Here is a 23,627-nt window from a genome sequence, read left to right as displayed (position 1 = left end):
TACCCCATTCATCCAGATTATTAAACATGATTTATTTCTCTGGGAGAGGGGAAATTGATAGACCAATAAATAGTGTGCAGGCCACTGGTGCAGGGAAGGTCCAGACCGAGGTAGATTCTGTAGAAAGGGTGAGGAACTGGGACAGGGAAGGCACCTGAGGTGGTTGGGCCTGAATGGAAGTGTCTTGGGGTGAGGATGGCTCCTCTTGGCCTGCAGTTCCTGCTGGCACAAGGCTCCCAACCCCTTCAGCCTGGACAAGATGATCAGCAGTTGACCAGATGGCCTGCCGTATAAGTAGTGGCAACTGATAGAAAGATCAGGTTTCCCTTAGAAATTCTGATTGCTTCCATGCAGCGACAACTGGCTGCCCAAAAGTTGAGAGTGCCCAGAAATTGTCGTTGGCTCTCATTGGCTGTGGGCTGGGGCTCCGCCTTGGAGAACATGATGGGCAGTTTGCCCAGAGAGGGCTAAAAAGACAATGACATATAGCCTCAGGAGGGCACAGCCTAACCACCCTACCAGGTGGTCAGTAGTGTTAACAGCTGTGATTGGCTGACACTCTCCCCTGAGCTGAAACCATGTTTGGTTGTTTACAGCTGGGGGGGCGCTCAGACATGAAATGGAGGCAGGAGGCAGAACCTAAAAAGTTTCATCGGAAAGGCTATTCATCAGAAGGGGTGGGGATAGCAAATGTAGGCTGTCTTGATTGGGGGCTTTGTTTTAAGAATAAAGTGTAACATACTGCCTGTTATTGGAAACTGGGGAGCTGCAAAGCATTATAGCTATGATTGAGAGTTTGTCATGGAGGAGGTGGGGCTTAGTTCCTAAGCAGGTGGCTGGGTAGGGCTGGGCAGAGAGAGGTTTCCATCAGGGGTTGTACTGCTGGGCGAAACCTGGGGGGAAGTGACTGTAGCAAACGAGTCTAGATTGGGGAAACCCGAGGATGGGTACATCCCCATGCTCTCTGTCAAGGCGTGCAGATGGCCCAGAGCCCGAGTTCCGTTGAAGGTCACAGCACAGCCTGTCTGGGCTAGGAGCCAATTCTCCACCTTCGACTGGAGCCACTGGGATGTCTCTGCAGGGGGAGAGGCAGGTGTTGTGGGGAGGTCAATGGGCCCTGGAAGGCCTGGGATGGGGCAGGGCAAGGAATATGAAGGACCTGGGTTTGGGAGAAGCCTGGGGGTATATTGTGGCTAGGAGGGGAGTGAGACAAGGCCTGGGAGGCTCTGCTCTGGGGCTCTCATGTGGGGACAAGCCAGGAAAGAGTGGGGGTTCCTGTTGGGAAGGGACCACCTGGGGCTTACATAGGGAAGGAACAAGGGTCTCTTGTAGGGAAAGTGTGGGCTCCTATAGGAAGGAGCAAGCCAGGAGGGGGGTGCAAGGCGAGTCTGATCCAAGACCGCTCCCAAGGTTGAGGTCAGGAAAGGGAGGCCACCGCAGGAAAAAAACACATCCATCAAGACTGTAAGCTGGAATAGGTCAGGTTCACCATTGGGAGCAGGGAGTCGGGTGGGCAACGTGGGGATAGTGTCTCACTGGGGCAGGTCCTTGGGGTTAAGGGGAGTCTCAATCGTGTTAGTGACTGTGGAGTCTTTTTCAGGTAGGGCTGGGTCAGTGCTCGGCAGAGATGGGATGGGGCGGGGCCTCGCGGGGCTGGGCTGCATAGCAGGGGTGGGGGGGACACAACTGGGTGTCCCGGGGTAGGGTCCTACCTTCGGGCGGACCCCTCGCGCCCCCAGGGCGCTGGGCCAGAAAGCTGTGCGCCAGCAGCGCCTCCTTGGCGTGCTCGACCTGCGCGCGCAGGGCCAGGGCGCTGAGCAGCTCCGAGTTGTTGGACGTGCTGCGGTAGTAGAGCATGTGCGCCAGCTCCAGCGCCTGCACGCTGCGCTGCTGCCCGAACATCTGCAGGCGGGACAGGGGCAGCTCGGCCACCCGAGGGGCAGGGCCGCGCGAACCCCGCACCCCCCCCCCCCCCCCGCGGTCTCCCACGCCGGTAGGACCCTTCCCGCGGACTCCCGGGCCTTCCCCAGACTTGTTGGGTTCAGGTCCCCAAGACCGGGGCCCAGCAATTTGTGACTCTGAGGCCGCCAACAATATTTTGCAGCCTGGTGTGCTCATCGGAGTCGTGCATTATGGGAGCTGTTCAAGGATTTCTAGTCGATACAAGCTTTAGCCTCGGAACTTTTTGTTACAATTATTTTTTAAAGTCCTTATCTTTTAGACAATACTAAATTATTTGCAGATAATATATCTAAGATTTGCTTCAAAATAACTCAGTAGTGAGAGAGCGGGGGTCTTTAACTAAACATGACTTGCTAATTGTAGATGCTGGATGGGAGCTCATCATACTATTTCTGTGGTGTTTTTGTTGTTGTTTGTTTGTTTTAACTTTTCCATAATAAAAAGGTTTAAAACAGTAAACTGTAAAGAGAAGTGCTAACAGACAAAAATACACGAAGAGTAGCCCTGGCCGGGTGGCTCAGTTGGTTGGAGCGTCCTCCCGTGCACCAAAATGGTTGCAGGTTCCATCCCCAGACAGGTGCATAAGGGAGACAACCAATCCATGTTTCTCTCTCACATCCATGTTTCTCTCTCTCTCCCCCTCCTTCCTTCCTCTCTCTCTAAAAATCAATAAAAACTTATCCTCAGGTGTGGATTTAAATATATTTTTGAAGAGCAGCCTTGAGGGAAGAAGGGAAGGGCAGGTCTGGGGCCCAGCTGTCTGTTCCTGGCACCCTTCCCCACTCCACAGCCCCTCCTCACCTGGACTCTTTTCCCAGCCTTGGTGTCCCTAAGAGGGGAATGAGAGCCCACCAGTGCCTTCTGGGGCTCACACTAAAAACCTCTGACCGAATTTCTCCGTTCATCCACAAAATAAGCTCAAGGCTGCTGGGTTCTGCATTGGGCAGGCCTTGAAGCGAGTCCCAACTCTGCCCCCTACCGGTTGTGATTTGGAGGCTAAGACCCAAGATCCCCTCGAGGTAGCACTATCTGTGAAATGAGACCAATGACAGGAAGTGCTCAGGAAGTCAAAGCAGTTACTGAAATCCCTGGTACAGAGCCTGGGCCTGCAAAGCATTTAAACATTAACAGCTATTGAATATTCATCCACACCCTGGCTGGGGGCTGCCTCGCCTCTTAAATAAAAGCATCTTCCCCCATAGAGCATTACCCATCTCACATGGAGACCCAAAGGTTAAATGCCTCAAGTCAACACCGCCCTGAAAACCGCAGGCACAGCCTGCATGGCACCGATGACACGCTGTGTGCAGACCGTGCTCTCTTCCTACAAGCCCAGCACAGTTGGTCTGTGTCCCTGTATTGGAACGAATCGCCAATCCTACGGCTGGAGGCGAGATACAGGAATTGCGTGTTAGGGACCAGCTGGTATGAAAATACATTGGTTCTGTGCCTGTTTTGTCCAAGCCGGTGGAGTTGAATTCTCACAGGTGTAATGAGCAGGTCATGCTCCTCTACAGTGCACAGATGAGATCAGACCTCTCCCTGGAGAGGGCTCAGCACCTGCCACCGGCGTGTTCCCTTCACATTCACCATAGCCCACAGTGATTGCAAGGTCTCCCCTCATCTAACCCGAGCCCACTCTCCCTCCTCCTCTGGGGTCCATATCTGGGGTGACCCCACCATCTACCCAGTCATAGGCCAGATCCCTGGCACCATCCTTAGCCACCCCACCAGCCTGGCAGTTCCCAGAGCAGTCCCCCTGTCCTCTCTCTGCTGTCCCCTCTTCTCCAACCAGCCTAGTGCATCCCTCCAGCCTCCTCCCTGTCCTCAGTCTCCCCATTCCAGTCTGTCTCTGCACAGCCCCTGAGGCGACCCTGCTCCTCCCCTGCTTAGAGCACCTCCTATGGCTCCCCAGTGCCCTCAGAGAGTCCGAGCTCCTTGGCCTGGCCCCTGAGGATCTCTCCCACTCCTCCGTCTGAATGCAGCCCATGCTGAACAAACCAGTTTACCCTGCATGTGGGGACAGGAGCTTGGGGACTGCAATCTAGGAGTGACCTGCAGGAGGGGACAAATGTGCACAGGGAGGGGGCAGCTGGACTGAGGCTGCAGAGGGCCCACAGTCAAGGCTTGGAGGCTCAGCTGGGGGCGTGGGAAAACATTTAACAGATGCACTAAATTAACTAGTGAACTGGATTTAAACGGGGCCCTTCAAAGCCAAGAGTCAGGCACTCCCTCATGCTTACAACCCTTCCCTGGCTTCCACTGCCCTAATGATAAAGCCCAGGCCCCTATGTCGGCATTCAAGGCCCTTGCCACCTCTGGGGCCTCACTTCTCCATCCTGCACCAGGGACCCCAGCCCTGTGAGTTCCCCAAGCCATGGTCCCCAGAGCCCCTTCTCCACCAGGCTAGACCCTGCCCTTTCAAAACTTTCCTGGGTCCTTGGATTGCTCCCTGCCCTTCCCCAGCCCTTCCCCCTCACAGCCAGCACAGCCTGGCTGTTATCTGCAGAATTTATTACCAGTCTTCCTAACAGCCCACTGGGATGGCTGAAAACAGCTTGAAACCCAATGAACCGATGAGTGAATGATCAGGTACAACAGACGCCTCATGCCAGTCCCTCCCAGGGCCAGTGCCAACCCGGGGGGAGAGGCGGCACATTGGCAGCCCCTCCGGGAGACTCAGACTCAGCATGGAGACAGGACACACTCGGCCAGAAAAGCGCAAGCTGGGTGTCAGTCCCCACCCAACTCTGTCCATGAATCCTTAGAGGGAACAACCTGCAATCTGCATAACTGTGCGCGGCCACCCTGCACTCACACGTGGCAAAAGCAAGAAGGGAGCGTGTTAAAAATAGTTTCCTGGGCCCCAGTCCCAAGGTTTCCAATTCAGTCCACTTGGGCTAGAGCCCAAAAGGCTGCCTTAATAACAGCTCCCCCGGCCCCGGCCAAGTAGCTGTGTTGGTTGGAGCACTGTCTGGATACGCCAAGGATTCAGGTTCAATCCCCAGTCAGGGCATATACAAGAAACAAAGAGTGCATAAGTGAAACAGGCTGATGTTTCTCTCTCACTTCCTCTCTCTCTCAAATCAATAAAAGAAAAAAATATAGAAAAAACAGCTCCCTTGGTGATAGTGACACCTGGCCAGGATGGGAAAGCGTGGACTCAGGGCACAATATCCCAATAATAATAATACTGGCAACAGCTAACTCTCATGTAGTACCTTCCGCACTAAGCACCAGGCTCTGTACTCAGCATCCTATGTATTATTAATCCCCACAACAACCCTTCAAGTCAGGTCCTATTGACATCCCCACTTTGCAGATGCGGGAGCTGAGGCACAGAGAGGTTAAGCGACTTATTCAAGGTCACACAGCTGGAAGACAGTAGAGCTCAATTCAAGCCCAGGCAGCCTGGTTCTAAAGCACACATCCTTCACCCGGTCACTAAGTGTCTCTCAAAGCAGGAGCTCGGTGAGTAGCTGTGAACACAAAGGCAGCAGCTGCCACATGCCAGCCACTGCGCCCAGTGCTTTCTGCGGACTCGCTCCTTTAATCCTCGTAACAAGCCTATGAGGTGGGTCTCACTATTATCCTCATTTTCCGGATGGGGAAACTGAAGCACAGAGAGATCAAGAAACCTGCCCAAGGTTGTGCTGAGGAAATAAAGTAGAGAAGGAAAGAAGGAAGGGAGGTGAGGAATGGGGGGGGGGGGGACAAAGGGAAGGGAATGGAACTGGGGGAGGGATGAGCAGGAATAATGAATGAAATAAACAAAACCACAGGCTGTCCCAACCTTCTGGTCTTGGAGAAGCAGGGACCCAGGAGGCACGGCGGGTGGCCCGCTCAGCTTACCTTGGAGGCCCGCAGGCCCATGAAGGCTGCGAAGAACAGCAGCAGCAGGGAGGTGCCCATCTTGAAGTCTGTGAGCACCACCATGCCCACGTTGACGAAGACCGCCACGCCCGAGACCACCAGCGTGAGGTTGAGCAGGGCGCGCTGCAGGGTGGGTGTGCGCACCTTCAGCTCAGGCAGCAGCTGCTCCAGGCCCTCCAGCGGCGTGTCCTTGAAGCTCTTCAGCACCAGGTGCCCCCGCTTCGTCCGGGCAGCTAGTACCACCCGCTTAAAGTATCTCCTGACCAATGGAGACAGAGAGGCCAGGGTGCTCAGGACCACCCAGGGAGCTCTGCAGTCACACAGTCATTTTAAAGGCTACTTAACAATGGTGGGAGGGAAGTCAGATATAAGCTGAGTGCCCAGTAATAGGGGCTCGGTTACATAATACAATCCCCTATTATTGGACACATGGGTTGCTTCTGATTTTATGTACTTCAGAAAGGAGAGCTGAGTAAAATTCTTTTGTATCGTTAATTTTCAAATTCAAATTCCACATATATTTTAGAGTGGCTGCTAGGTGCCAGGGAGCGCTATGAAGCTCTGGAGAGAGAGCAGAACGAATCAGTCACTGCCTTTGTGAGCAGCGTGACAGACAGATAATTAAGCACACATTGCAAGTATAAATATCTCCTTGGAATGAGTTTCTGAAAGTGGAATTACTGGTTTGAGGGACGTAAGGGGTTCTTTGTCTTTGGTTTTTGTTTTGGTTTGGTTTTTGGATTCGTGACCATATTTGATAAACTGATTTCCAGGAAGATTGGGTAATGGACAGGCCCACTGGCTGACTGGGAGAAGGTCCGGCTCACCTGCCCCTACTCTGTATTTGAATATCCTCTGTTAAAAATATGACGTCATGCTCTGGCCGGTTTGGCTCAGTGGTTAGAGCGTAGGCCTGCGGACTGAAGGGTCCCGGGTTCGGTTCCAGTCAAGGGCATGTACCTCAGTTGCAGGCTCCATCCCCTGTAGGGGTGTTTGGGGAGGCAACCAATCAATGTGTCTCTCTCGCATTGGCGTTTCTCTCTCTCTCTCTCTCCCCCTTCCCCTCTCTCTGCAAAAGCAATAGAGAAAATATCCTCTGATGAGGATTAAAAAGAAATTAAAATATATATATATGATATAAGAATGCCTGCTCTGCCACTTTTTCAGAATGTGGCCTTTTCTCTCTGTGCCCTGCTTCCCTCATCTGGAAAATGGGGAGAAGTGTCCCTACCCTTTCTCATCCCCTGGGAATTACAGCTCTTACTTTCCCTTGGGAAGAACAAGCAGCATTTGGCTGACTCACCCCTCCCCCTTTCTCAACCTCCCACCCGGATCCCAGACCCCCAAATCCAGACACTGACCTGTCAGTCCCCTCTCGACTCTAACCTTGCTCCCTCTCGCTGCACCTGAGGAACAAGGGCTGCCTCACCTCTCTGCAGGGGATGACTTGAGGAAGAAGCTACGCTGGGAGCCCACGCTGGACTTACGAGGCATCTGTCCGACTCTCTGGCCCAGGGCCCAGAACTGCATGTAGATATACTGATCTAAATTTATCGTCACCTGCCAAGGAGGACAAAGGAAACAGAGGCAGTTGAGCATGGGCTGGAGTGTGAGGGCAGGATACTGACATGAGACATCCTTCCTCCCAGTGACTTCGCCCCTCCCCCAGGCTTATCATCCCGCAGGGTCCGGGCAGGGCAGTCACGCATGGTTGTTCGTGTCCCACAGAGCACAGGGGCACCATCTCAGATGGCACTATTCATACGATAGTCATAACTGCCATATTTCCTCCAATCTAAGATGCTACTGATTTTAAGTTACTCCATTATTTTGTAAAACAACTAAAAGAGAATATATTGCCAATTAAACTATATCACACCACCATTTAGAAGTCACATCCTAATTTCAGAAACAATAAAATGTGACTTTTAGAAAAAGTACAGCCCGGCCGGGCGAGGCTCAGCAGTTGAGCATCGACCTAGGATCTAGGAGATTGCAGTTCGATTCCCGGTCAGGGCACATGCCTGGGTTGCAGCTTGAACCCCAGTTGGGGGCGTGCAGGAGGCAGCCCATCAATGACTCTCTCATTGTTGATGTTTCTATCTCTCTCTCCCCCTTCCTCTCTCTGAAATCAATAAAAATATATTTTAAAAAATAAAAATGGGCAGAAGACATGAATAGACACTTCTCCAAAGAGGACATACAAATGGCCAAGAGACATATGAAAAAATGCTCAATGTCACTAATCATCAGAGATGTAAATTAAAACCACAATGAGGTATCACTTCACATCTGCCAGAAGGGACAGCATCAATAAATCAACAAACAAGTGCTGGCGAGGGTGTGGAGAAAGGGGAGCCCTAGTACACTGCAGTGGGAATGCAGACCGGTGCAGCCACCGTGGAAAACGGTATGGAGGTTCCTCAAAAAATTAAAAATGGAACTGCCATTTGACCCAGTGATCCCAATTCTAGGAATATACCCTAAAAAAAAAAAAAAAAGAAAGAAAGAAAAACTACATCTGAAAACCACAAAAATATGGAACTTTGGAAGATTTTAGTATTTTTATTATAACTTTGTTGACTTTAAGGATGAGCATTTTGTATTATTTATTATAACAATTTTCTAGCAGTTGGCAATAAAATCTGTAGTTCTGTATCTTATGATACTTTTCCAACAGATGGTAGTGAAGTGACCTGAGAAAGAGGTGACTTTTTCTAATTCACCAAGGCGCCACATGGGTTAGTGTCCTGTGTTCAGGACTACAACTCCCAGCAGCCTTTGCCTCCCCCAGAGGCCCCGCCCCTGTCCCAATGCCTGGGAGTGTCGATTCTCCTTTGGAACTGGAAGCCAGGTACCTGGACCTCATCCTGAGGGTGGTGGACCACCAGAGCGTAGGCCAGGGTGTCCTCGGAGAGCGGGGAGAAGTTGGCCTGGGCCAGCAGGGGCTCCAGAGCCAGAAGCACCTCCTGCTCGTTGGACAGACGCTGGGGGTCTGTTAGCGAAGGCTGGTCAAGGGTCTCCCTGTCGGGGTTGATGGGATCATATAAGGCCTAAGGAGAGGGTCAGAGAGGAGAAAAACAGGCTATGTCACAGCATGAGGGGTCGTGGATGAACTTCAGGATGTTCCCGGCCCCCTCCTTTAAATGATGGAGTACCCCAGGGCCCAACTCTGGGACCCTCTTCCCTTCCCTCTCTCCAAGCTTGCTCTCAGTGGCTTTGCCATTCCCATGCCTTTCAACACCCTGTCTTGCAGATGAGTGCCCGCTCACATCTCCAGCCTGGACCTCTCCATCAAGTTCCAGACCTAATCCCAAGTCCAGCACACGAGCATTCGTCCTGGTCTCCCACAGGAATGGAAGTAAAGGTGGACACACACTGCCCAGAGACTACATTTCTCAGCCTCCTTTGAGGCTAGATGCCGCCAGGAGACAAGGTTTCATCCATAGAATGTGAGCAGAAGTGATGGGTGCACCTTCCCCCTCGCTTCTTGCCCCCCTGGACCTTCCAGTCTTTCCTTGTTCTGCCAGCTTAGAACATTCTTGTACCCATGACCCAGTTTTGACCACACAGAGATGCAGACAATGTCCCAAGCTCAGGGGGAAAGCACTTCATTAAAACGTTCATAAACTCGCCCTCTGAGTGTCTCCCAGGAAAGGGAGCCTAAGGCAAAGCGTGACTTTGAATTAGTGGAAGAAAAGAGGAGAGGGTACTCTAAGTGGACAGAACGCCCTGGACAAGGGTTTGGAGGTGGGAGACCCAGGACCTTAGAAACAACTGAGCAAGGAGCCAGGTGATGCAGGGGAGAGTCAAACCCAGCTAATCTTCTGAACTAACTCCCAGGGCTGGGATCCCCACTCCTTCACTGTATTCCAGCTCCTTTATCACTCTCTCCCTACAAGCCCTCCCAGATGCCTAGGCTGAGCAGGGCCACCGTGTGGCTGGGCAAGGTATGCACGGCAGAGAGGTGCCAGGTCTAAGAGGCACCATTGTAGATGCTGTAGCCCTGTACATTTATCCTAACAATCACCCTTTTGGATGAAATTAAAGGGTATAGAGCAGCACCACCCAACAGAACTTCCTGCAATTACTGGAACATCTAGATCTGTGCCCCCATTACAATGCCACTAGTCACAGGTGGCTACGGAGCACTTGAAATGTGAATGCAACTGAGGAATAGACCTTTAAAATTGTATTTAATTTCAATTATTCCGAGTTTAAACAGCCACAGGTGGATAGGGACTATCCTATTAGAGATCTCCCCAACTCTCAGACCCTGGTACAGAAACCAAGGTCAGCTTTTTCATTCACTTGCCTGGACTGTGCCCTTCAAGTTCACAATCTGAACTTATCCATTCCTTGGGAAAGAGCATCTAATTCATGGCTGTCGCCACTACTTGACTTCAGCTCCCTGAGGGCAGGGTGCAGGTTCCAGCTGGCTCCTCAGCAAAGCCCAGGACCCTGGTTAAGATTCCCCATCAGGGCACAGGCCCACGCTGCAGACTCGATCCCCAGTAGGGGGCGTGCAAGAGGCAACTGATGGATGATGTTTCTCTCTCTATCCCTCTCCCTTACTCTCTCTAAAAATCAATAAAAACATATTTAAAAAAAGAAAATCAATTAATCTGAGGCTGGTTTTGGGGACCCTCAACACAGGCAGGGCCCAGGAAGGAGGAGAAGGAGGATGCTAAGAATTTGTCTTCTGGCAGCACTCTCTCCTGCGCTTCCACTTCTCTCTCTGGCTGCTCCTTGTCCACCCTCCTCCCCAGTTCCAGTTCCCCTTCCTGATCTCAAGGCTGGCACACCCCGAGGTACACCTAATTCCCTTCATGGTGCCATTTAGTACCATCTAGATCCTCCCGGGGTTGCTTCTCAGTCCAGACCCCTCCCTTGACCTCCAGACCCCACATTCAAGTCGATCTCTCTGCCTGGCTATCTGATAGGCAGCATAAAATTCCTAAGTCCAAAGCTGAGCTCTCAACCTTCCCTGCAGATCTGCCTCCAGCCCCTTCCCTGTCCTCCACATCTCAGACAATGGCACCTCCATCCTTCTGGGGGAGCAGGCCAGAACGGCTGGAGGCACCCCTCTTTCCCTCATTGCCTGGCCTACACAGCCAAATGCTGCAGCCTTTCAACTATTACCAGCGTCTGACCACTTTTCGCCACTTCCACCGCTATTACTCTTGTCAGAGCTGCCATTACCTCTCGCCTGGACAAACATAATAGACTCTTTACCAGATCTCTCTGCCTCTGACAGTCTGTTCTCTACACAGCAGCCGGAAAGATCCTGTTAACAACTAAATCAGCTCTAGTTCCTTCTCTGCTCAGAGCCCTCCTGTGGCTTCCAGCTCACTTGGAGTAAAAGCAAAGTCCTCACCACGGCCCACAGGCCAGGCACAATTTGCCCCCCTCCCTGCTCTCACCTTCCGCCCTCTCTCCCTCGCTCACTGCCCTACAGCTATAGTGGTCCCTTTGCTGTTTCTCCAACATGCCAGGCCCTCTCTCACCCCAGGGCCTTCACACTTGCTTTTCCTTCAGCCTGGAACGCCCTCCCCCAGAAATCCATCAGGCATGCTCCTTCTCTTCACTCAGGTCCTATCTTACCTGTCACCTCCTCATGAGAAGCCTTCCTTGACCACCTGTCTAAAACAGGCCCCCATCTCACCCCTGTCTAACCTGCTTCAATCTCTGCTTCGTTGTTCTTCTCAGCACTTACCACTCTGGGTATCATATTTCATATTTATTTATTGTCTCCCCAACTCTCAGACCCTGGTACAGAAACCAAGGTCAGCTTTTTTCATCCACTCTCCTGGACCGCGCCCTTCAAGTTCAGTCTGAACTGATTCATTCATTGTGAAAGACCACCTCCCTGAGGGTGTGGCTTTATCTGTCCTGTTCATGGACATGTCCCCAGGGCTTAAAACGGGGCCAGGTTCCATGCAGGTGTTCAGAGAACTTTTGCTAAAAGAATGGATGAGCAAACAAACACGACAGGGCCGGAGGGGCTCCGTCCTCACCTGCAGCCGGCTCAGGATGTGATGGTAGTGGAACAAGGTGCAGAAGTCCACGTGGGCTGAGAACTCCTCCAAAGCCGCCTTCTCCTCAGGACTGGAGTGGAATTCCTGTTACCTCAGGAAGCAAAACTGCTCTTTAGGCCTCTTTTCCCTTCCTCCTGAGGAGGAATTCTTTCCCTGGCAGCCCATACAGGCAGTCAAAGCTCTGAGCTTTTCAAAATTTTGCTTTGTTTGGGGGAGGGTGTGAGTTTTATTTATCCAGAAACTGAGGTAGCCCAGTATAGTGAAAAACATGACCGAAGGAGCTGGGAGTTCAAATTCTCATTCTGATACTGACTCGCCAACATTCACACGATGCTTACTGTGCACCAGGCACTGCTTACCCACGTGACATACAGAGAGGCCAATGGAATTATAACCCCCATTTTTCAGAGGGGGAAAAATGAGGCTCAGGGAAGTAACTCACTGAGGGCCTAATGTCTAGATAAAGAGAAACTGAGACTCCAGTCTAGGCCTGACTCCGGAGCACACATATTTAACCAATTACTTATGCTTATCATTTTCCTTCCCCTGCTCCAGTGACCTCATTTGTAAAATGGGGATGATGCTGGTATCTCTCTTATTGGGTTGTTCTGATGATTCAATACATGGAAAATGTAAAATAATATCCTAATGGTTGGTTAGTAATCTCAGTAAGAATTAGAACTGATGTCATCTCATTTTGGAGAAAGAACTTGCCTTTAAGTCTTCTAACCTCTTTTGGTGATGGTTTTCATTTAAAAGAAAACAATACATGAAAAATGCTTAGCACAGTGCCATATAATAAGAGCTCAAACAGTGTGATAATAATTATGATTATAGCTTCGTAGGTATAATAATTATTATTAGGTAGTAATTATAGTAATAATAATTATTATACCCACTTTGCAGAGGGGAAAAACATGCCCCAGAGAGTGCTTGTTCAAGCCCCCAGAACAAGCTAGGGCTGGGAACCGCGGCTGTATTTGCATCTCAGCGGCCTTCTTCCCCCTACATTCCAGTTCTCTTTGCGCCCAGTGGGGACTGTTAGGGGAACGGGAACTACAACTCCCAGGAGGCGCCAGGGCAGTCCTCTGTAGCAAGCAGGGCCCTGCCGCCGCAAGGCCTGCCGGGAGTCGTAGGCCCCAGGCTCTTGGACCCCGGACGGGCGGTACCTGTATCAGGAGGCGGAGCAGCTGCTCTTTGGATAACGGGATGAAACGCTCGCGGTACTGCTGCGCCCAGTTGCGGGGCTCCGTGGGGTTCCACATCTTGCGGTACTCCCCCATCTTGGCCGCCAGCGAGGACAGGGCCCGGTCGGGCCCGAGGACCGCGGTCAACAGTGGCCATCCTCGGACCCGGGATCCCCAGACCCCCCGGGTCACGTGCAACATGGCCAGCCCCTGTCCCCCGAGCCTAAATGAGGGAAATAGGTAGGGGTCAAAAGACATCTGATGGAAAAGCACGCCCTCCACTTCCCTGTCTCAACCTGCAGGAGCTGTCCCTAGCCCAGGCGGGGCGCAGAGCCCAGCCGCCCACCTCATAGCTCTTCTTGCGGGTCCCCTCCCACACTGCTCGATGGACCTGGGTCCCAGGGAAGGGTCAGGGGTCTTAGGTCCTGGGGCATTTTGAGGGCCCAGACACCCTGTAGTGGTACAACTGGTTTCAGCGGGGTCTAGGCGATGAGGTGGAAATTGGGAGCATAGGAGAAGCTGGAACGTCTACATAGAGGGTGCAGGGCCGTCCCGCCCTGGCCATGCAATCCCCCTCCCTCCCCTCACCTTAGCCAACGCTCGGCTGTCATTGAGCCTCCTGCGCATGTGCAGGAAGGTTTCTTGGGCCCCCGAGCTTCGGCTTCATGCAGCAGTAGGACGCATGCGCAAAAACCTGGGTCACTGAGCGCTGTCCACTTCTTTCTCTAATGTCATATAAACTGCGCACGAGCAATATGCCTGCCTTTCTCCACCGCTGGCCTTGTTTTGGGCGCAGCGCATGCGCAGCAGGAATGTCTCCTTGTCCCCGTGCTTCAAAGAGAAGAGGACGGAGCGGGCGCGAGACTCCCGGGAGGGCTGGGGCGGGGTAGGGCTCCCGCGCGCATCCCGCCAACGGGCGGACAGCCCAACGTCCGCTGCGGCCACGCCCCCGCTCGTGTCGGCTGCTGAGTAGGAGGGGAAAGAAAGGGGCGGGGCTTGGGCGCAGCCAATCCGCTGTGGAGGAGCGAAAAGGCGGGAAAAAGCGGAAGCAAAACTGGTCTGAGGTGGCGCCTGGGACAGGGATGGGAAGGGTGGGCGAAAGGAAGAGCGGGCCCCCAAGTGACGCAGACCGGGCCTCAGAGTAGGGGTGACCCTTTGTCAGGCAGCGTCCCCCCAAGACCCAACATCCCCATCTCACGTCCTTAAAGGGAAGACCCTGATTCTAAGAAGGTAACCTAGTGCGGGGGGCATGGCCTCATTTTGAGGGGACAGCTCAGTTCTAAGCCCATGTCCCCACACGTCTGAGATCCAGACCCCCTCCCAACTTGAGGAAAGTCACTTTTATGAAGATAGAGCTGAGTTCTAAGGGGAGACCTGTATTCTAAGGAAATAACCCCAAGGCATGAGGACAGCCTAAAATATGCCCTGTTCTGCCTGGCTTCTCCATTGTGGGCGCCGTCACCCCAAACCTGAAAGGGTTAGGATCTTCTAGGAGTTCTGATCGAGCACCTCAACTCCCTGGAAATGCCACTGTGTCCTCTCACAGGGAGAACACAGTCCTTCAAAGTGGCCCTTTTGCTCCTGTGTCAGGGACATGACCCCAATATCCCAGCCCTCTCTCCAACCCTTCTCCCCGCTTGGGATTTCCTCACCTGACACCTCCACCTCTGGGCCCCCCAGCTGCCTCCACGCCTGGTGACCCTACCTCTGAAATTCCCTGGAGCCCCCTTACCCCGCACCCCAACTCATGGGATCCTCAGCAGCCCTCTCGTCCTGCACCCCCACCCCCAGGACCCCAGCAGCCCTGTCACCCCATGCCCGACTCCTAAGAACCCTACCAGGCCCTTTACCCCATACAACCCCATTCCTGGGGCCCCCAGGACTCCCCTATCTCGTGCCCCCTTCTCCTGGGACCCCTGAAAGTTCCTTCACCCCATGCCTCTCACTAACCTCCCACCATCCATCTCATCCTTCAGCAGCCGAGCCCCAGGGTGGGCCCGGGGCCTCCGGCAGTCAGCAGAGCGCCCCTGCTCCAGCCGCCCAGGGCCCCAGAAGCAGAGCAGCTGCCATGCACATCCCCGAAAGCCTCCAGGACCTGGCTGACAGCGAAGCCGTGCAGTTTCTGAAGAGGCCAAAGACGATCACGAGGATCTTCGCAGGGGTGAGGCCCCCCTGTGGCCCCACTGCCCCGTGGGTGACAGGAAACAGGAGGTCTCTCCTCTCAGACACAGCGCAGGGAGTGGGGGACAGAAGGGGCCAGATGGGGGAAAGGACGCAAAAGGGAGCTAATAACTGGTCACCTTTTACTCAGCACCTAACTGTAGGCCCTGCCCTGCACTATTCTGAGAACTTGTTACTCTCATAGGAAGAAACAACCCTTCAAAGCAGGTGCTATGAGCCCCATCTTTGAGATAAGAAAACTGAGGATCAGAGAAGTTGAATAATTTTTATAAGGCTGTACTGTCTAAGGGGGAAGACACAAGCCATATGTGGCTATTTCAGCTTAAAATAATTAAAATAAATAAAATGTTCGGTTCCTCAGTCACAGGGGCCACATTTCAGGTGCCCAGCCGCCACAGGCGGCTGGTGGCTCACGTACTGGACAGTGCCGCTCAGATCTAGAACATTTCCATCATGACAAACAGTGCTGGCTAAGGTGACACAGTAGAGGCAGGGCCGGGATTCAAACCGAGGCCTGTGAGGTGCCAGAGTCTGTTCATTTTCCACCTTTCAGACAGGGAAGTGGGAGATGAGCAGGGGCTGGGGCGTCTAGGAAGAGGTGGGAGAGGATATGTAACCTAAGACACCAGATGTTGGGTGGCCACTGGGCCAGGCACTGTGCCAAGCAAGGGTTTTACAGGCATTTGGTTAGTCATCACCACATTCCCAAAGAGTCAAGACACCTGGGCTCAAATCCTCATTCAGGCCACACTTTGCTGTGTGACCTTGGGCCAATCACTGCTCCTCTCTGGGCTCTAGGCTGTGCTGCCACTATTCCTCTCCTTTGACAGAGTTGGAAACTGAGACCCAGGGAGATGATGAGACTTGATCAGAGTCATGGGAGTAGATGAGGTACCCTGGATTGAACCCAGGGTCCTAATCCAGAGTATCCCCTTCCTACCCCTTCTGGACCCTGCAGTCAGAAAATCCAACGGGCCTGGCTTAGAATCCTGGCTGTCACATGCTGTACACATAGGGTGACATACGCCTCGGTTTGTCTGACCTAATTATCAGCAGCACCACCTTTCATTCTCGAAAGTACCTTGTTTTGTTTGATAATTTACTGAGTCACCCTATATCTGTGTGACCTTGAGAAAGTACTTGATTTCTCCAAACCTCTGCACCCTCATGTATAAGAAGTGGGCCCTGATACCCTGCTCACAGGAAGGATTGTGAAAATGAAACAAGGTGATGTCCCTAAACTGATTAGCCTGGGCCTGGCACATGCTAAGCTTTCATTAAATAGCAATTATTATTGGGACAAATCATTACTTGTGAGTGAGGAGAGAGATGGGTTTGGGGGGGCCTAGGTGATGGTGACTCCTGTCCACTGTCACTCTCAGCCAGAGGAAGAGGGGAATTACGAGTCCCACATCCTAGTTCCAGCTCCCTCACTGGTGTTACCTCTACTCCTCACCACGACCCTATGACATGGGCGTTATTACCCCTGGTTGACCCAAGAGGAAACTGAGGCCCACAGAGATTGAGTGACTTACCCAAGGACATCATCCAGCTGGTGAGCAAGTCAAAAGGATCTACACGCCTCCAAAACTTCTGAAGGAAGGGCGGGTGGCGAGGGAGGAGGCGGCCCAGCTGCTATGGACTGGTGTGGTGAAGGGGCAGGGAAGGGCCGCCAACGAGAAGGTTCGGTTACAGACTTTGCCCGCTGCCTGCATCCACCCTCCCTCCCTCCCAGCTCTCCTTCCCCCCTGGCCTGGCTCCTCAGTAGGGACTCTCTGGGCAGCTGGCGCGCCTGTCTTCACTGCCGCCTGCCAGCTGGTGCCTTAACTGATGAATCTTTGCTCCCTCCCTGGGGACAGGCCAGAGAGGGCGTGGAAGGAGGTTTGGACTCAGGATTCCAAGGGCTAGGGTTCCTCTGGCCCAGCAGAGCCTCCTCCCCACGTCTCCAGTGCCACAGCCCAAGGGTTTTGGGATCAGTGGACAGATAGCCCACTGACTAGAAGTCAGGAGAGCTGGGTCTCAATCCCCTCTCCTCCACTGACTGACCTTGAGAGGACACTTCGTTCCCGCCCTGGGCAATTCATGAGAACTATCATCAGGGCCAAGCCCCCACCCCACATGCCCCCTCTTCGCAGTGTGGAGACAGACTGGGAAACTGAGGCTCCAGGAAGTGAGCGATTTGCCCAAGGCCACACAGCTGGCCGAGTGAGCTGTGTCTGGTTCTTTCCACTCCACCACAATGGCTCTGATTTATCACCTGTGAAACAGAAATGGATTAGTAACATCCAGTGTGGGCGGGTGTGATGCTTTGGGGAGGTGATGCAGGTAAAATGAGTGCAGCTTAAAAATGACCAGTGGGCCTGCTGGTCCTGCCTGACCTGGCTGCCTCAGACCACCAGGCCAGACCCTCCCCTCTACAGACTCTGTTCTTCAGCCCAGAGCAGAATGGAGGCAATACCCTCAGTCAATGCTAACATGCTGGGCAAAAAGAGGGACTCGCTGTTGTTGTTGTTATTATTATTATTACTATTATTATTTTAGAGAAGACAATTAAGACAAAGGATCAAGGAGGAGGAACAGAGTCTAAGGAGCTTAGGGGGCGATCCTTTGCCTCTCTACTCCCCACTCTGAAGGTCAGGGCAAGAACAAAGAAGAAAGTCCTAAGATCATTCCTTCTTTCAACACACATTTGCTAAGGTCCATTCTGGTGCTGGGTTCTGGGGATAGAAGAGTTCCATACCGACCTGTCCAGAAGGAGTTCAAATCCTAATGGATTTCCCTACCCCTCACCTACGCAGCCAGCATGGCCACACCAATCAATCCCCAACTCCACTTTTATGTCCTAAATATCACTGATTCCCCAGAGCCCCAACTTCAGCTCAGGCCTCAGCATTTCTTGCCTGGGCCTTCCCACCAATCTCTCTGATCTGTTGGCTTCTTCTTTTTTTTTTTCTGTTGGCTTCTTGTCTTGCCCCCTCCAAACAATCATGACCCTGGAGATTTGCTCTAACTCCTGGGTCTGACCCCAGCCATCCTCTGCGCAGAACCTCTCCATGCTTGTCATTAAATTCAAGCAAGAAATTTCATTTTCCACGGCTCCCCAGACCGGCCCCCTTAGTCTGGTGTTCAACCTCTGAGAGTCAGGCCCCATCCACTTTTCCAGCCTCCTCTCACACCCGACCCCTCACATGCAATTTCTCTCCAGGCCCTGAAGGAGCCCGCCTCTGCAGCATCTGGCTTCGGCACACACAGTCCATCCCGCCTGGACTGCCCTTCCTCCCCTGTCTGCCTGGAAAACTTATTCTTTAAGATGCAGTTCAGATCTCACTCTGTTTCCTCCCCAATCCAGCCCCACGACTTCACTTCTAGCTCAAACCTTGATTCTCTCCCTGACCCCAGGCCCTGGTCACCTGCCTGCCTCCAATCTCTAGTCTCATCTACTCCAGTCCATCTGCACACAGTCCCAAAGGGGTCTTCGTGCACCCAGAGCTGCCCTTGACCCTCCCCTGCTCAGAGCCCTGCTGTGGCTCCCTACTGCCCTTCTGGCAACTTCCCCATTCCTTCGCCTTTCCTACCCTGCAACACTCCTTACAGGCATCACCTCATCCAGAAGGCCTTACTGGATCAACTCCCACCACCTGCCCCATATCACCCCGGTCCTTCCATATCTCGCGTGGACCTCATCACCTGCATTGCGACTGTCTGAGACAAATGATTGGGGCTTAAAATTTTCACTGAATGGCATTGGTAGAAACCGCTGCCCTTGAGGTGTCTTGTCTGGTCCAGCTAGAGGCAGTATAGTAGGAGGTTAAGGAAAGCTCAGGAGCCAGGTAACTCATTCAAACCGAGGCACTGCCACTTGCTAACTGAGTGACTTTGGGTGATTCCTCGTCCTCTCTGTGCCTCAGTTCCATTATCTTAAAAATGGGGCCATTAGTAATACCCAGATCTTGGGGTGGCTGTAAGGATGACACAGGCTGGTGCTTGTGGAGAACGTCAGTGGCGCTTAATAAACACCGCGGACTACAAGCGGAGATGCAGGCAATTTTACTACAGCGAGCTCCATGCGGCGTGTGCAAGAGCTGGGGCTACCCTCTCAGTGAGGTTGTATTGGCTTTGAAAAAAGTCCTGGCCCAGCCAGCATGGCTCAGCGGTTGAGCATCGACCTAGGATCCAGGACATGGAGGTTCCATTCCCTGTCAGGGCACATGCCCAGGTTTCGGTCTCGATCTTCAGCAGGGGGCATGCAGGGGACAGCTGATCAATGACTCTCTCTCATCACTGATGTTTCTCTCTCTCTCTCCCTCTCCCTTCCTCTCTCTGAAATCAATAAAGATATATTTTTTAAAAAGTCCTGAAGCAAAAAAAAAAAAGCAAAATGTTAATGTTTGGTAGGTCCTGGGTGTTTGTTACATTTCTTTCCATACTTTTCTGTGTTTTTCGACTATTTCACAAATTTAAAAATGAGTAGGGATTAGCCTAGCTGGGCAGGAGGAGGGAGCTGCAGGCTGCAGCGGGCAGAGCTTGGCCTCAGAGAGGATCATCATGACGGCAAGCACCCATGGAGCTCATGCTGTGTCCAGGGCACTGGGCTAACCATCTGATGTTGGTACCTGGGTTTGGTGGCAGGTACCAGTTTGGGGTGGCAGAAGGGGAGTGTGGGTGAAGTGGGGTGAGTGAGGAGAGCACAGGCAGGGCCTCACAGGCCAGGCTGAGGGGCCAGGACTCTGTCCTGGGGGCACTAGGGAGCCATGGGGGGCTGTGAGCAGGGAGGGGGGTTGTGGAGAAGCTGAGACTGGAGGCAGGGAGGCCCAGGAGGGGCTGGAGCAAGGGCCCAGAGGGAGAGGAGGAGGCCTGAGCTAGTATGGAGAAGATGGGTGAGGGGCAACAAGACGGACAGGGCTTGGAGGCTCTGAGGATGTGACCAGAGGGAGGGGCAAGAACTGCCCGGTGGGTGGATGGTAGGGTCCAGTCCACAGATGGGGAGCCCAGAGGGGACGAGAGGGTTTGGGGAGGTGCTGAGCTCCACTCGGGTCCCTGGAACCTGCTCCCACACCCACAGATCTTCGCCCTCATCGTCTTCTCTGTCCTGCTGACCGACGGCTACCAGAACAAGACGGACTCTTCACAGCTCCACTGTGTCCTCAACAGCAACCAGATGGCCTGCAGCTTGGCTGTGGGGGCCGGCCTCCTGGCCTTCTTCAGCTGTCTGGCCTTCCTGGCCCTGGATGCCCAGGAGAGCCACATCGCCTGCACCCGTTTCAGGACGGCCTTCCAGCTCCTGGACTTTATCACGGCTGGTGAGTCCCGGACCACTGCCCACGCTTCCCTGCTCTTGCTCCCAGCCCTCCTGGCTCCAGAGGACCCCCAGGACACTGCCCTTCGCTGCCCATTGGGCTACCTGTGACCCAAAGCTCTGTCCCTCCCTCTCACGCTCATTGGCACCTGCAATTTCCTCCTGGGGAATTATCATGCTGTCCTTTAGACTCAGTGTAAGGGTCACCTTTTCTGTTCCCCAGGCCAATTCTAGAAGTCTCCCCCTCCCTCCTCCTCCTCCCCTCCCCCTCTCCTCCGCACAGCATCTCAGGGCTGGGAGGGCCCTCAATGCGCATTGAGTCCATCGCCCTCTGTGAGGGTGGGAATGTTTGGTGCCTGCGCTTCCCAGTAGGGGAGCCGCTGGCCACACATGGCCCCCGAACACTTGAAGTGTGACCAGTGGGATCATGGGGCTGAATTGTTTTTTTATTTTATTTTAATTGATTGAAATGTAAGCAGCCCTGTGTGGCAGCAGTGGGCGCGCAACTCCACTCCAGTGGTGCACCTCATGGGGGGCGGGGGGGCTGGGAGGGAGAGGCCACGCAGCCCACCCTTCCCAGACCCAGAAGCCCTTCCTGAGCCGAATCTTCCCGCCTTTCTCCTCTCCTGCGACCCCAGTCCTCTGGGCGGGCATCTGGTTCCTGGGTTTCTGCTTCCTGGCCAACCAGTGGCAGCATTCGCCACCCAAACACTTCCTCCTGGGAAACAGCAGCGCCAAGGCCGCCATCACCTTCGCTTTCTTCTCCGTCCCCATCTGGGTGAGGATGAGCCCCTCCCCGGCACCCTCTGCGGGGGCAGGAGTGGGGGGGCTAAACCATCCTCCCTCTCACTCAGCTCCCTGGGCCTCTGCCAGCCCCTTCCCCAACTCCCAGGAAAACTGGAAAGAAGGCGCCCTCCGTCCAAGCAGACTCAGGCCAGCATTAGGCCTGATGCTGGGTGACTGGTGAGCCGGGTGACCAGTGAGCAGTGGGCACAGCCGCACCCTGCGTCTCCCTGCCAGGCCAGGCCCCAGCCCCAGCCTCAGCCCCAGCCCCTCTTCTTCTCTCCTGTCCCCTCAAGCCAGCCTTCAGCATGCCCTTCTCTGCCCACAGATATTCCAGGCCTACCTGGCCTTCCAGGACCTCCGCAACGACTCGCCGGTCCCCTACAAGCGCTCCCTGGATGAAGGTGGAGTGGTGCTCACCACTCTCTCCCCACCCTCTGCCACCAGCCCTATCAACACGCCCACCACAGGCCCCAACAACATGAGTTATGCCAGCTCCGCCTTGTCCCCCTATCTGGCCACTGCAAAGGTCCCCCGCCTCGCTATGATGCCCGACAACTAGACACCCTCATCCACCTCAGTAAAGAGCTCATCCCCCTCCAGAAGGATTTACTGAAAACAGTCCTCTGTCCTTCTCATGTTTGTCCCGCGCTGGTTCCTGGAGAGGCCAGGGGTGGGGAGAAATCCAACCAGGTCACTTCAGGGGTCTCTACAGTAGGTCCATGCCACCTCCCAGGCTCTCCATCTGGGTACCACTGTGACAGCGGCACATTAGAGGTGGTGACAGGAAAGACACATCTTTTGGGTCCGTTAGCCCTGGGAAGGAGGCACAAGGCGTCCACTGTGCAGTTGAGGGAGTTCAAGTACAGAGAGGGAGAGAAAGCTCCCGCCTGTAGAGAAAGCGCTAAGAATCGGGGCCAATACTGGGGCCCACCCTGTTGCTGACACCAAAGCCCAAGCTCTTTCACTCACTCCAATGACAAGGGAACCAACTCAAAAGCAAGCTGTGTGAGGAGTCATTAAAGGAACAGGGGGCCATGAGTCCGCGACTGAGGGCAGGGAGATCCCTGTCTTCAAATATTTGGGAGACTGTTGGGAAAGAGGAGGGGTTTATTCTAGAACCCAAAGCTCATCAGGGACTCACACACAGGCCACAAGATGCTCACATCTGTAGGGCCAAGCGGGCAGCCCCAGTGAGTGAAGCAGCCATTAAGTGTGGATGGGGGCAGGCGTGTGTCTAGGAGGGGCAGCCCTCACTGAGCACCCACAGCTCAGCACCGTGGGCCTGAGGTGCCTAGAGCAGCGCTGTCCCATTGAATATAATGCGAGCTGCAGGGCGTGGAATTTTCAATAGTCTAGTAGCCACACTAGGAAAAGTAGAACGAAACAAGTGAAAATGATTTTCATATATTTTATTTAACCCAGTATATCCAAAATATTATTTCAACATGTCATCAGTATAAAAATTATTAGATATCTTACATTCTCTCATACCACGTTTTCGAAATCCTTTGCATATCTCACATCTCAATTTGGACTCATCACATTTCAAGTGCTAATGGTACGTGTAGCTGATGGCCACATTGGACAGTGCAGCTCTAGAATCTTCTGGTTTTTCTAGAACAATTGGACACCTCTTTATGCAAATTTTCTTGATGTTATGCAGGCCAAACAAAACACCCCCACAAGGGTGACGGACAAAGGGATGAGAGTTGTGGGGGGGTCAAACGTGAGTTCCGTAGTCGCTCTGTGAGGTTTACTGTGTGGCAGCCCCATGCTCAGTTCTGGGGGTACAGGATAAATAGGACATGGTCCCGTGGGCATGGGGAGAAGCGGCAGCGGTGGAGTGGAGGGCAGCGCTGTGACGTGGGAAGCGGGAGGATTCAAACTCTCATCCTCACTGTCGCTAGCTGGATAAACTGGGACGTATCGCTTAGTTTCTCTGGGCCTGAACTGAGTTGGCTGGAAAACTGAGAGACTGGGTCCAGATTGAGTGATGGCTTTCAGGCCACATTCAAAGAGGTGCCGCCTCCCAGCCCCAAATCCACCCTAGCAGCCCTGCTCCTGTGTTCTCCACATCAGGCTCTGGGAAACATTCCTCTAAACAGGAGGTCCCTTGGCTTAAAAGAAAGAAAAACATAAATCGTTGAAAAACCCCACAACAGTGGCTAAATGCACAGGCTCCAGTGACAGGCAGCCCAGACACAAACCCACCTGTGCCACTCACCCTCCTAAGCCTTGGTTTCCTCCTCTGCAGTGTCCCTCTTTGGAGGTGCTAAGGTCCCAGTGGGCTCCTCCACATTGCCT

The 23,627-nt window shown here is 53.4% G+C and overlaps 2 protein-coding genes across 3 annotated transcripts; one reads left to right on the top strand and one right to left on the bottom strand.

The window, feature by feature from the left end:
• Nucleotides 1-10: 10 nt before the first annotated feature.
• TMEM143 (transmembrane protein 143) lies at nt 11-13,994 on the bottom strand. Of its 2 annotated transcripts, none has more exons than XM_081119123.1 (8): nt 13,649-13,994; nt 13,043-13,283; nt 11,853-11,957; nt 8,694-8,888; nt 7,265-7,395; nt 5,815-6,094; nt 1,713-1,902; nt 11-1,075 (listed from the first exon to the last, which is right to left on the bottom strand). In XM_081119123.1, the coding sequence occupies exons 1-8, from the start codon at nt 13,669-13,671 to the stop codon at nt 825-827; spliced, it is 1,416 nt and encodes a 471-aa protein (XP_080975249.1). In that variant the 5' UTR covers nt 13,672-13,994; the 3' UTR covers nt 11-824. The 2 variants fall into 2 exon arrangements, with proteins under 2 accessions (XP_080975249.1, XP_080975250.1); XM_081119124.1 differs by having other exon boundaries at nt 13-1,075; nt 1,713-1,840; nt 13,649-13,982.
• A 202-nt stretch (nt 13,995-14,196) lies between these two features.
• On the top strand, nt 14,197-21,882 carry SYNGR4 (synaptogyrin 4; the record flags this gene model as incomplete). The annotated part of the gene is made up of 5 exons (XM_081118236.1): nt 14,197-14,290; nt 15,037-15,221; nt 20,304-20,541; nt 21,176-21,315; nt 21,649-21,882. Exons 2-5 carry the CDS (start codon nt 15,129-15,131, stop codon nt 21,880-21,882), a joined length of 705 nt encoding a protein of 234 aa, XP_080974362.1. The 5' UTR covers nt 14,197-14,290; nt 15,037-15,128.
• Between the last annotated feature and the right edge of the window lie 1,745 nt (nt 21,883-23,627).

This window comes from Miniopterus schreibersii (assembly GCF_964146895.1).
Source record: "Miniopterus schreibersii genome assembly, chromosome: 18".
Lineage (NCBI taxonomy): Eukaryota > Metazoa > Chordata > Mammalia > Chiroptera > Miniopteridae > Miniopterus > Miniopterus schreibersii.
The sequence above is the reverse complement of the archived record's forward strand: the minus strand, read 5'-3'. Positions and strand labels throughout refer to the sequence as shown.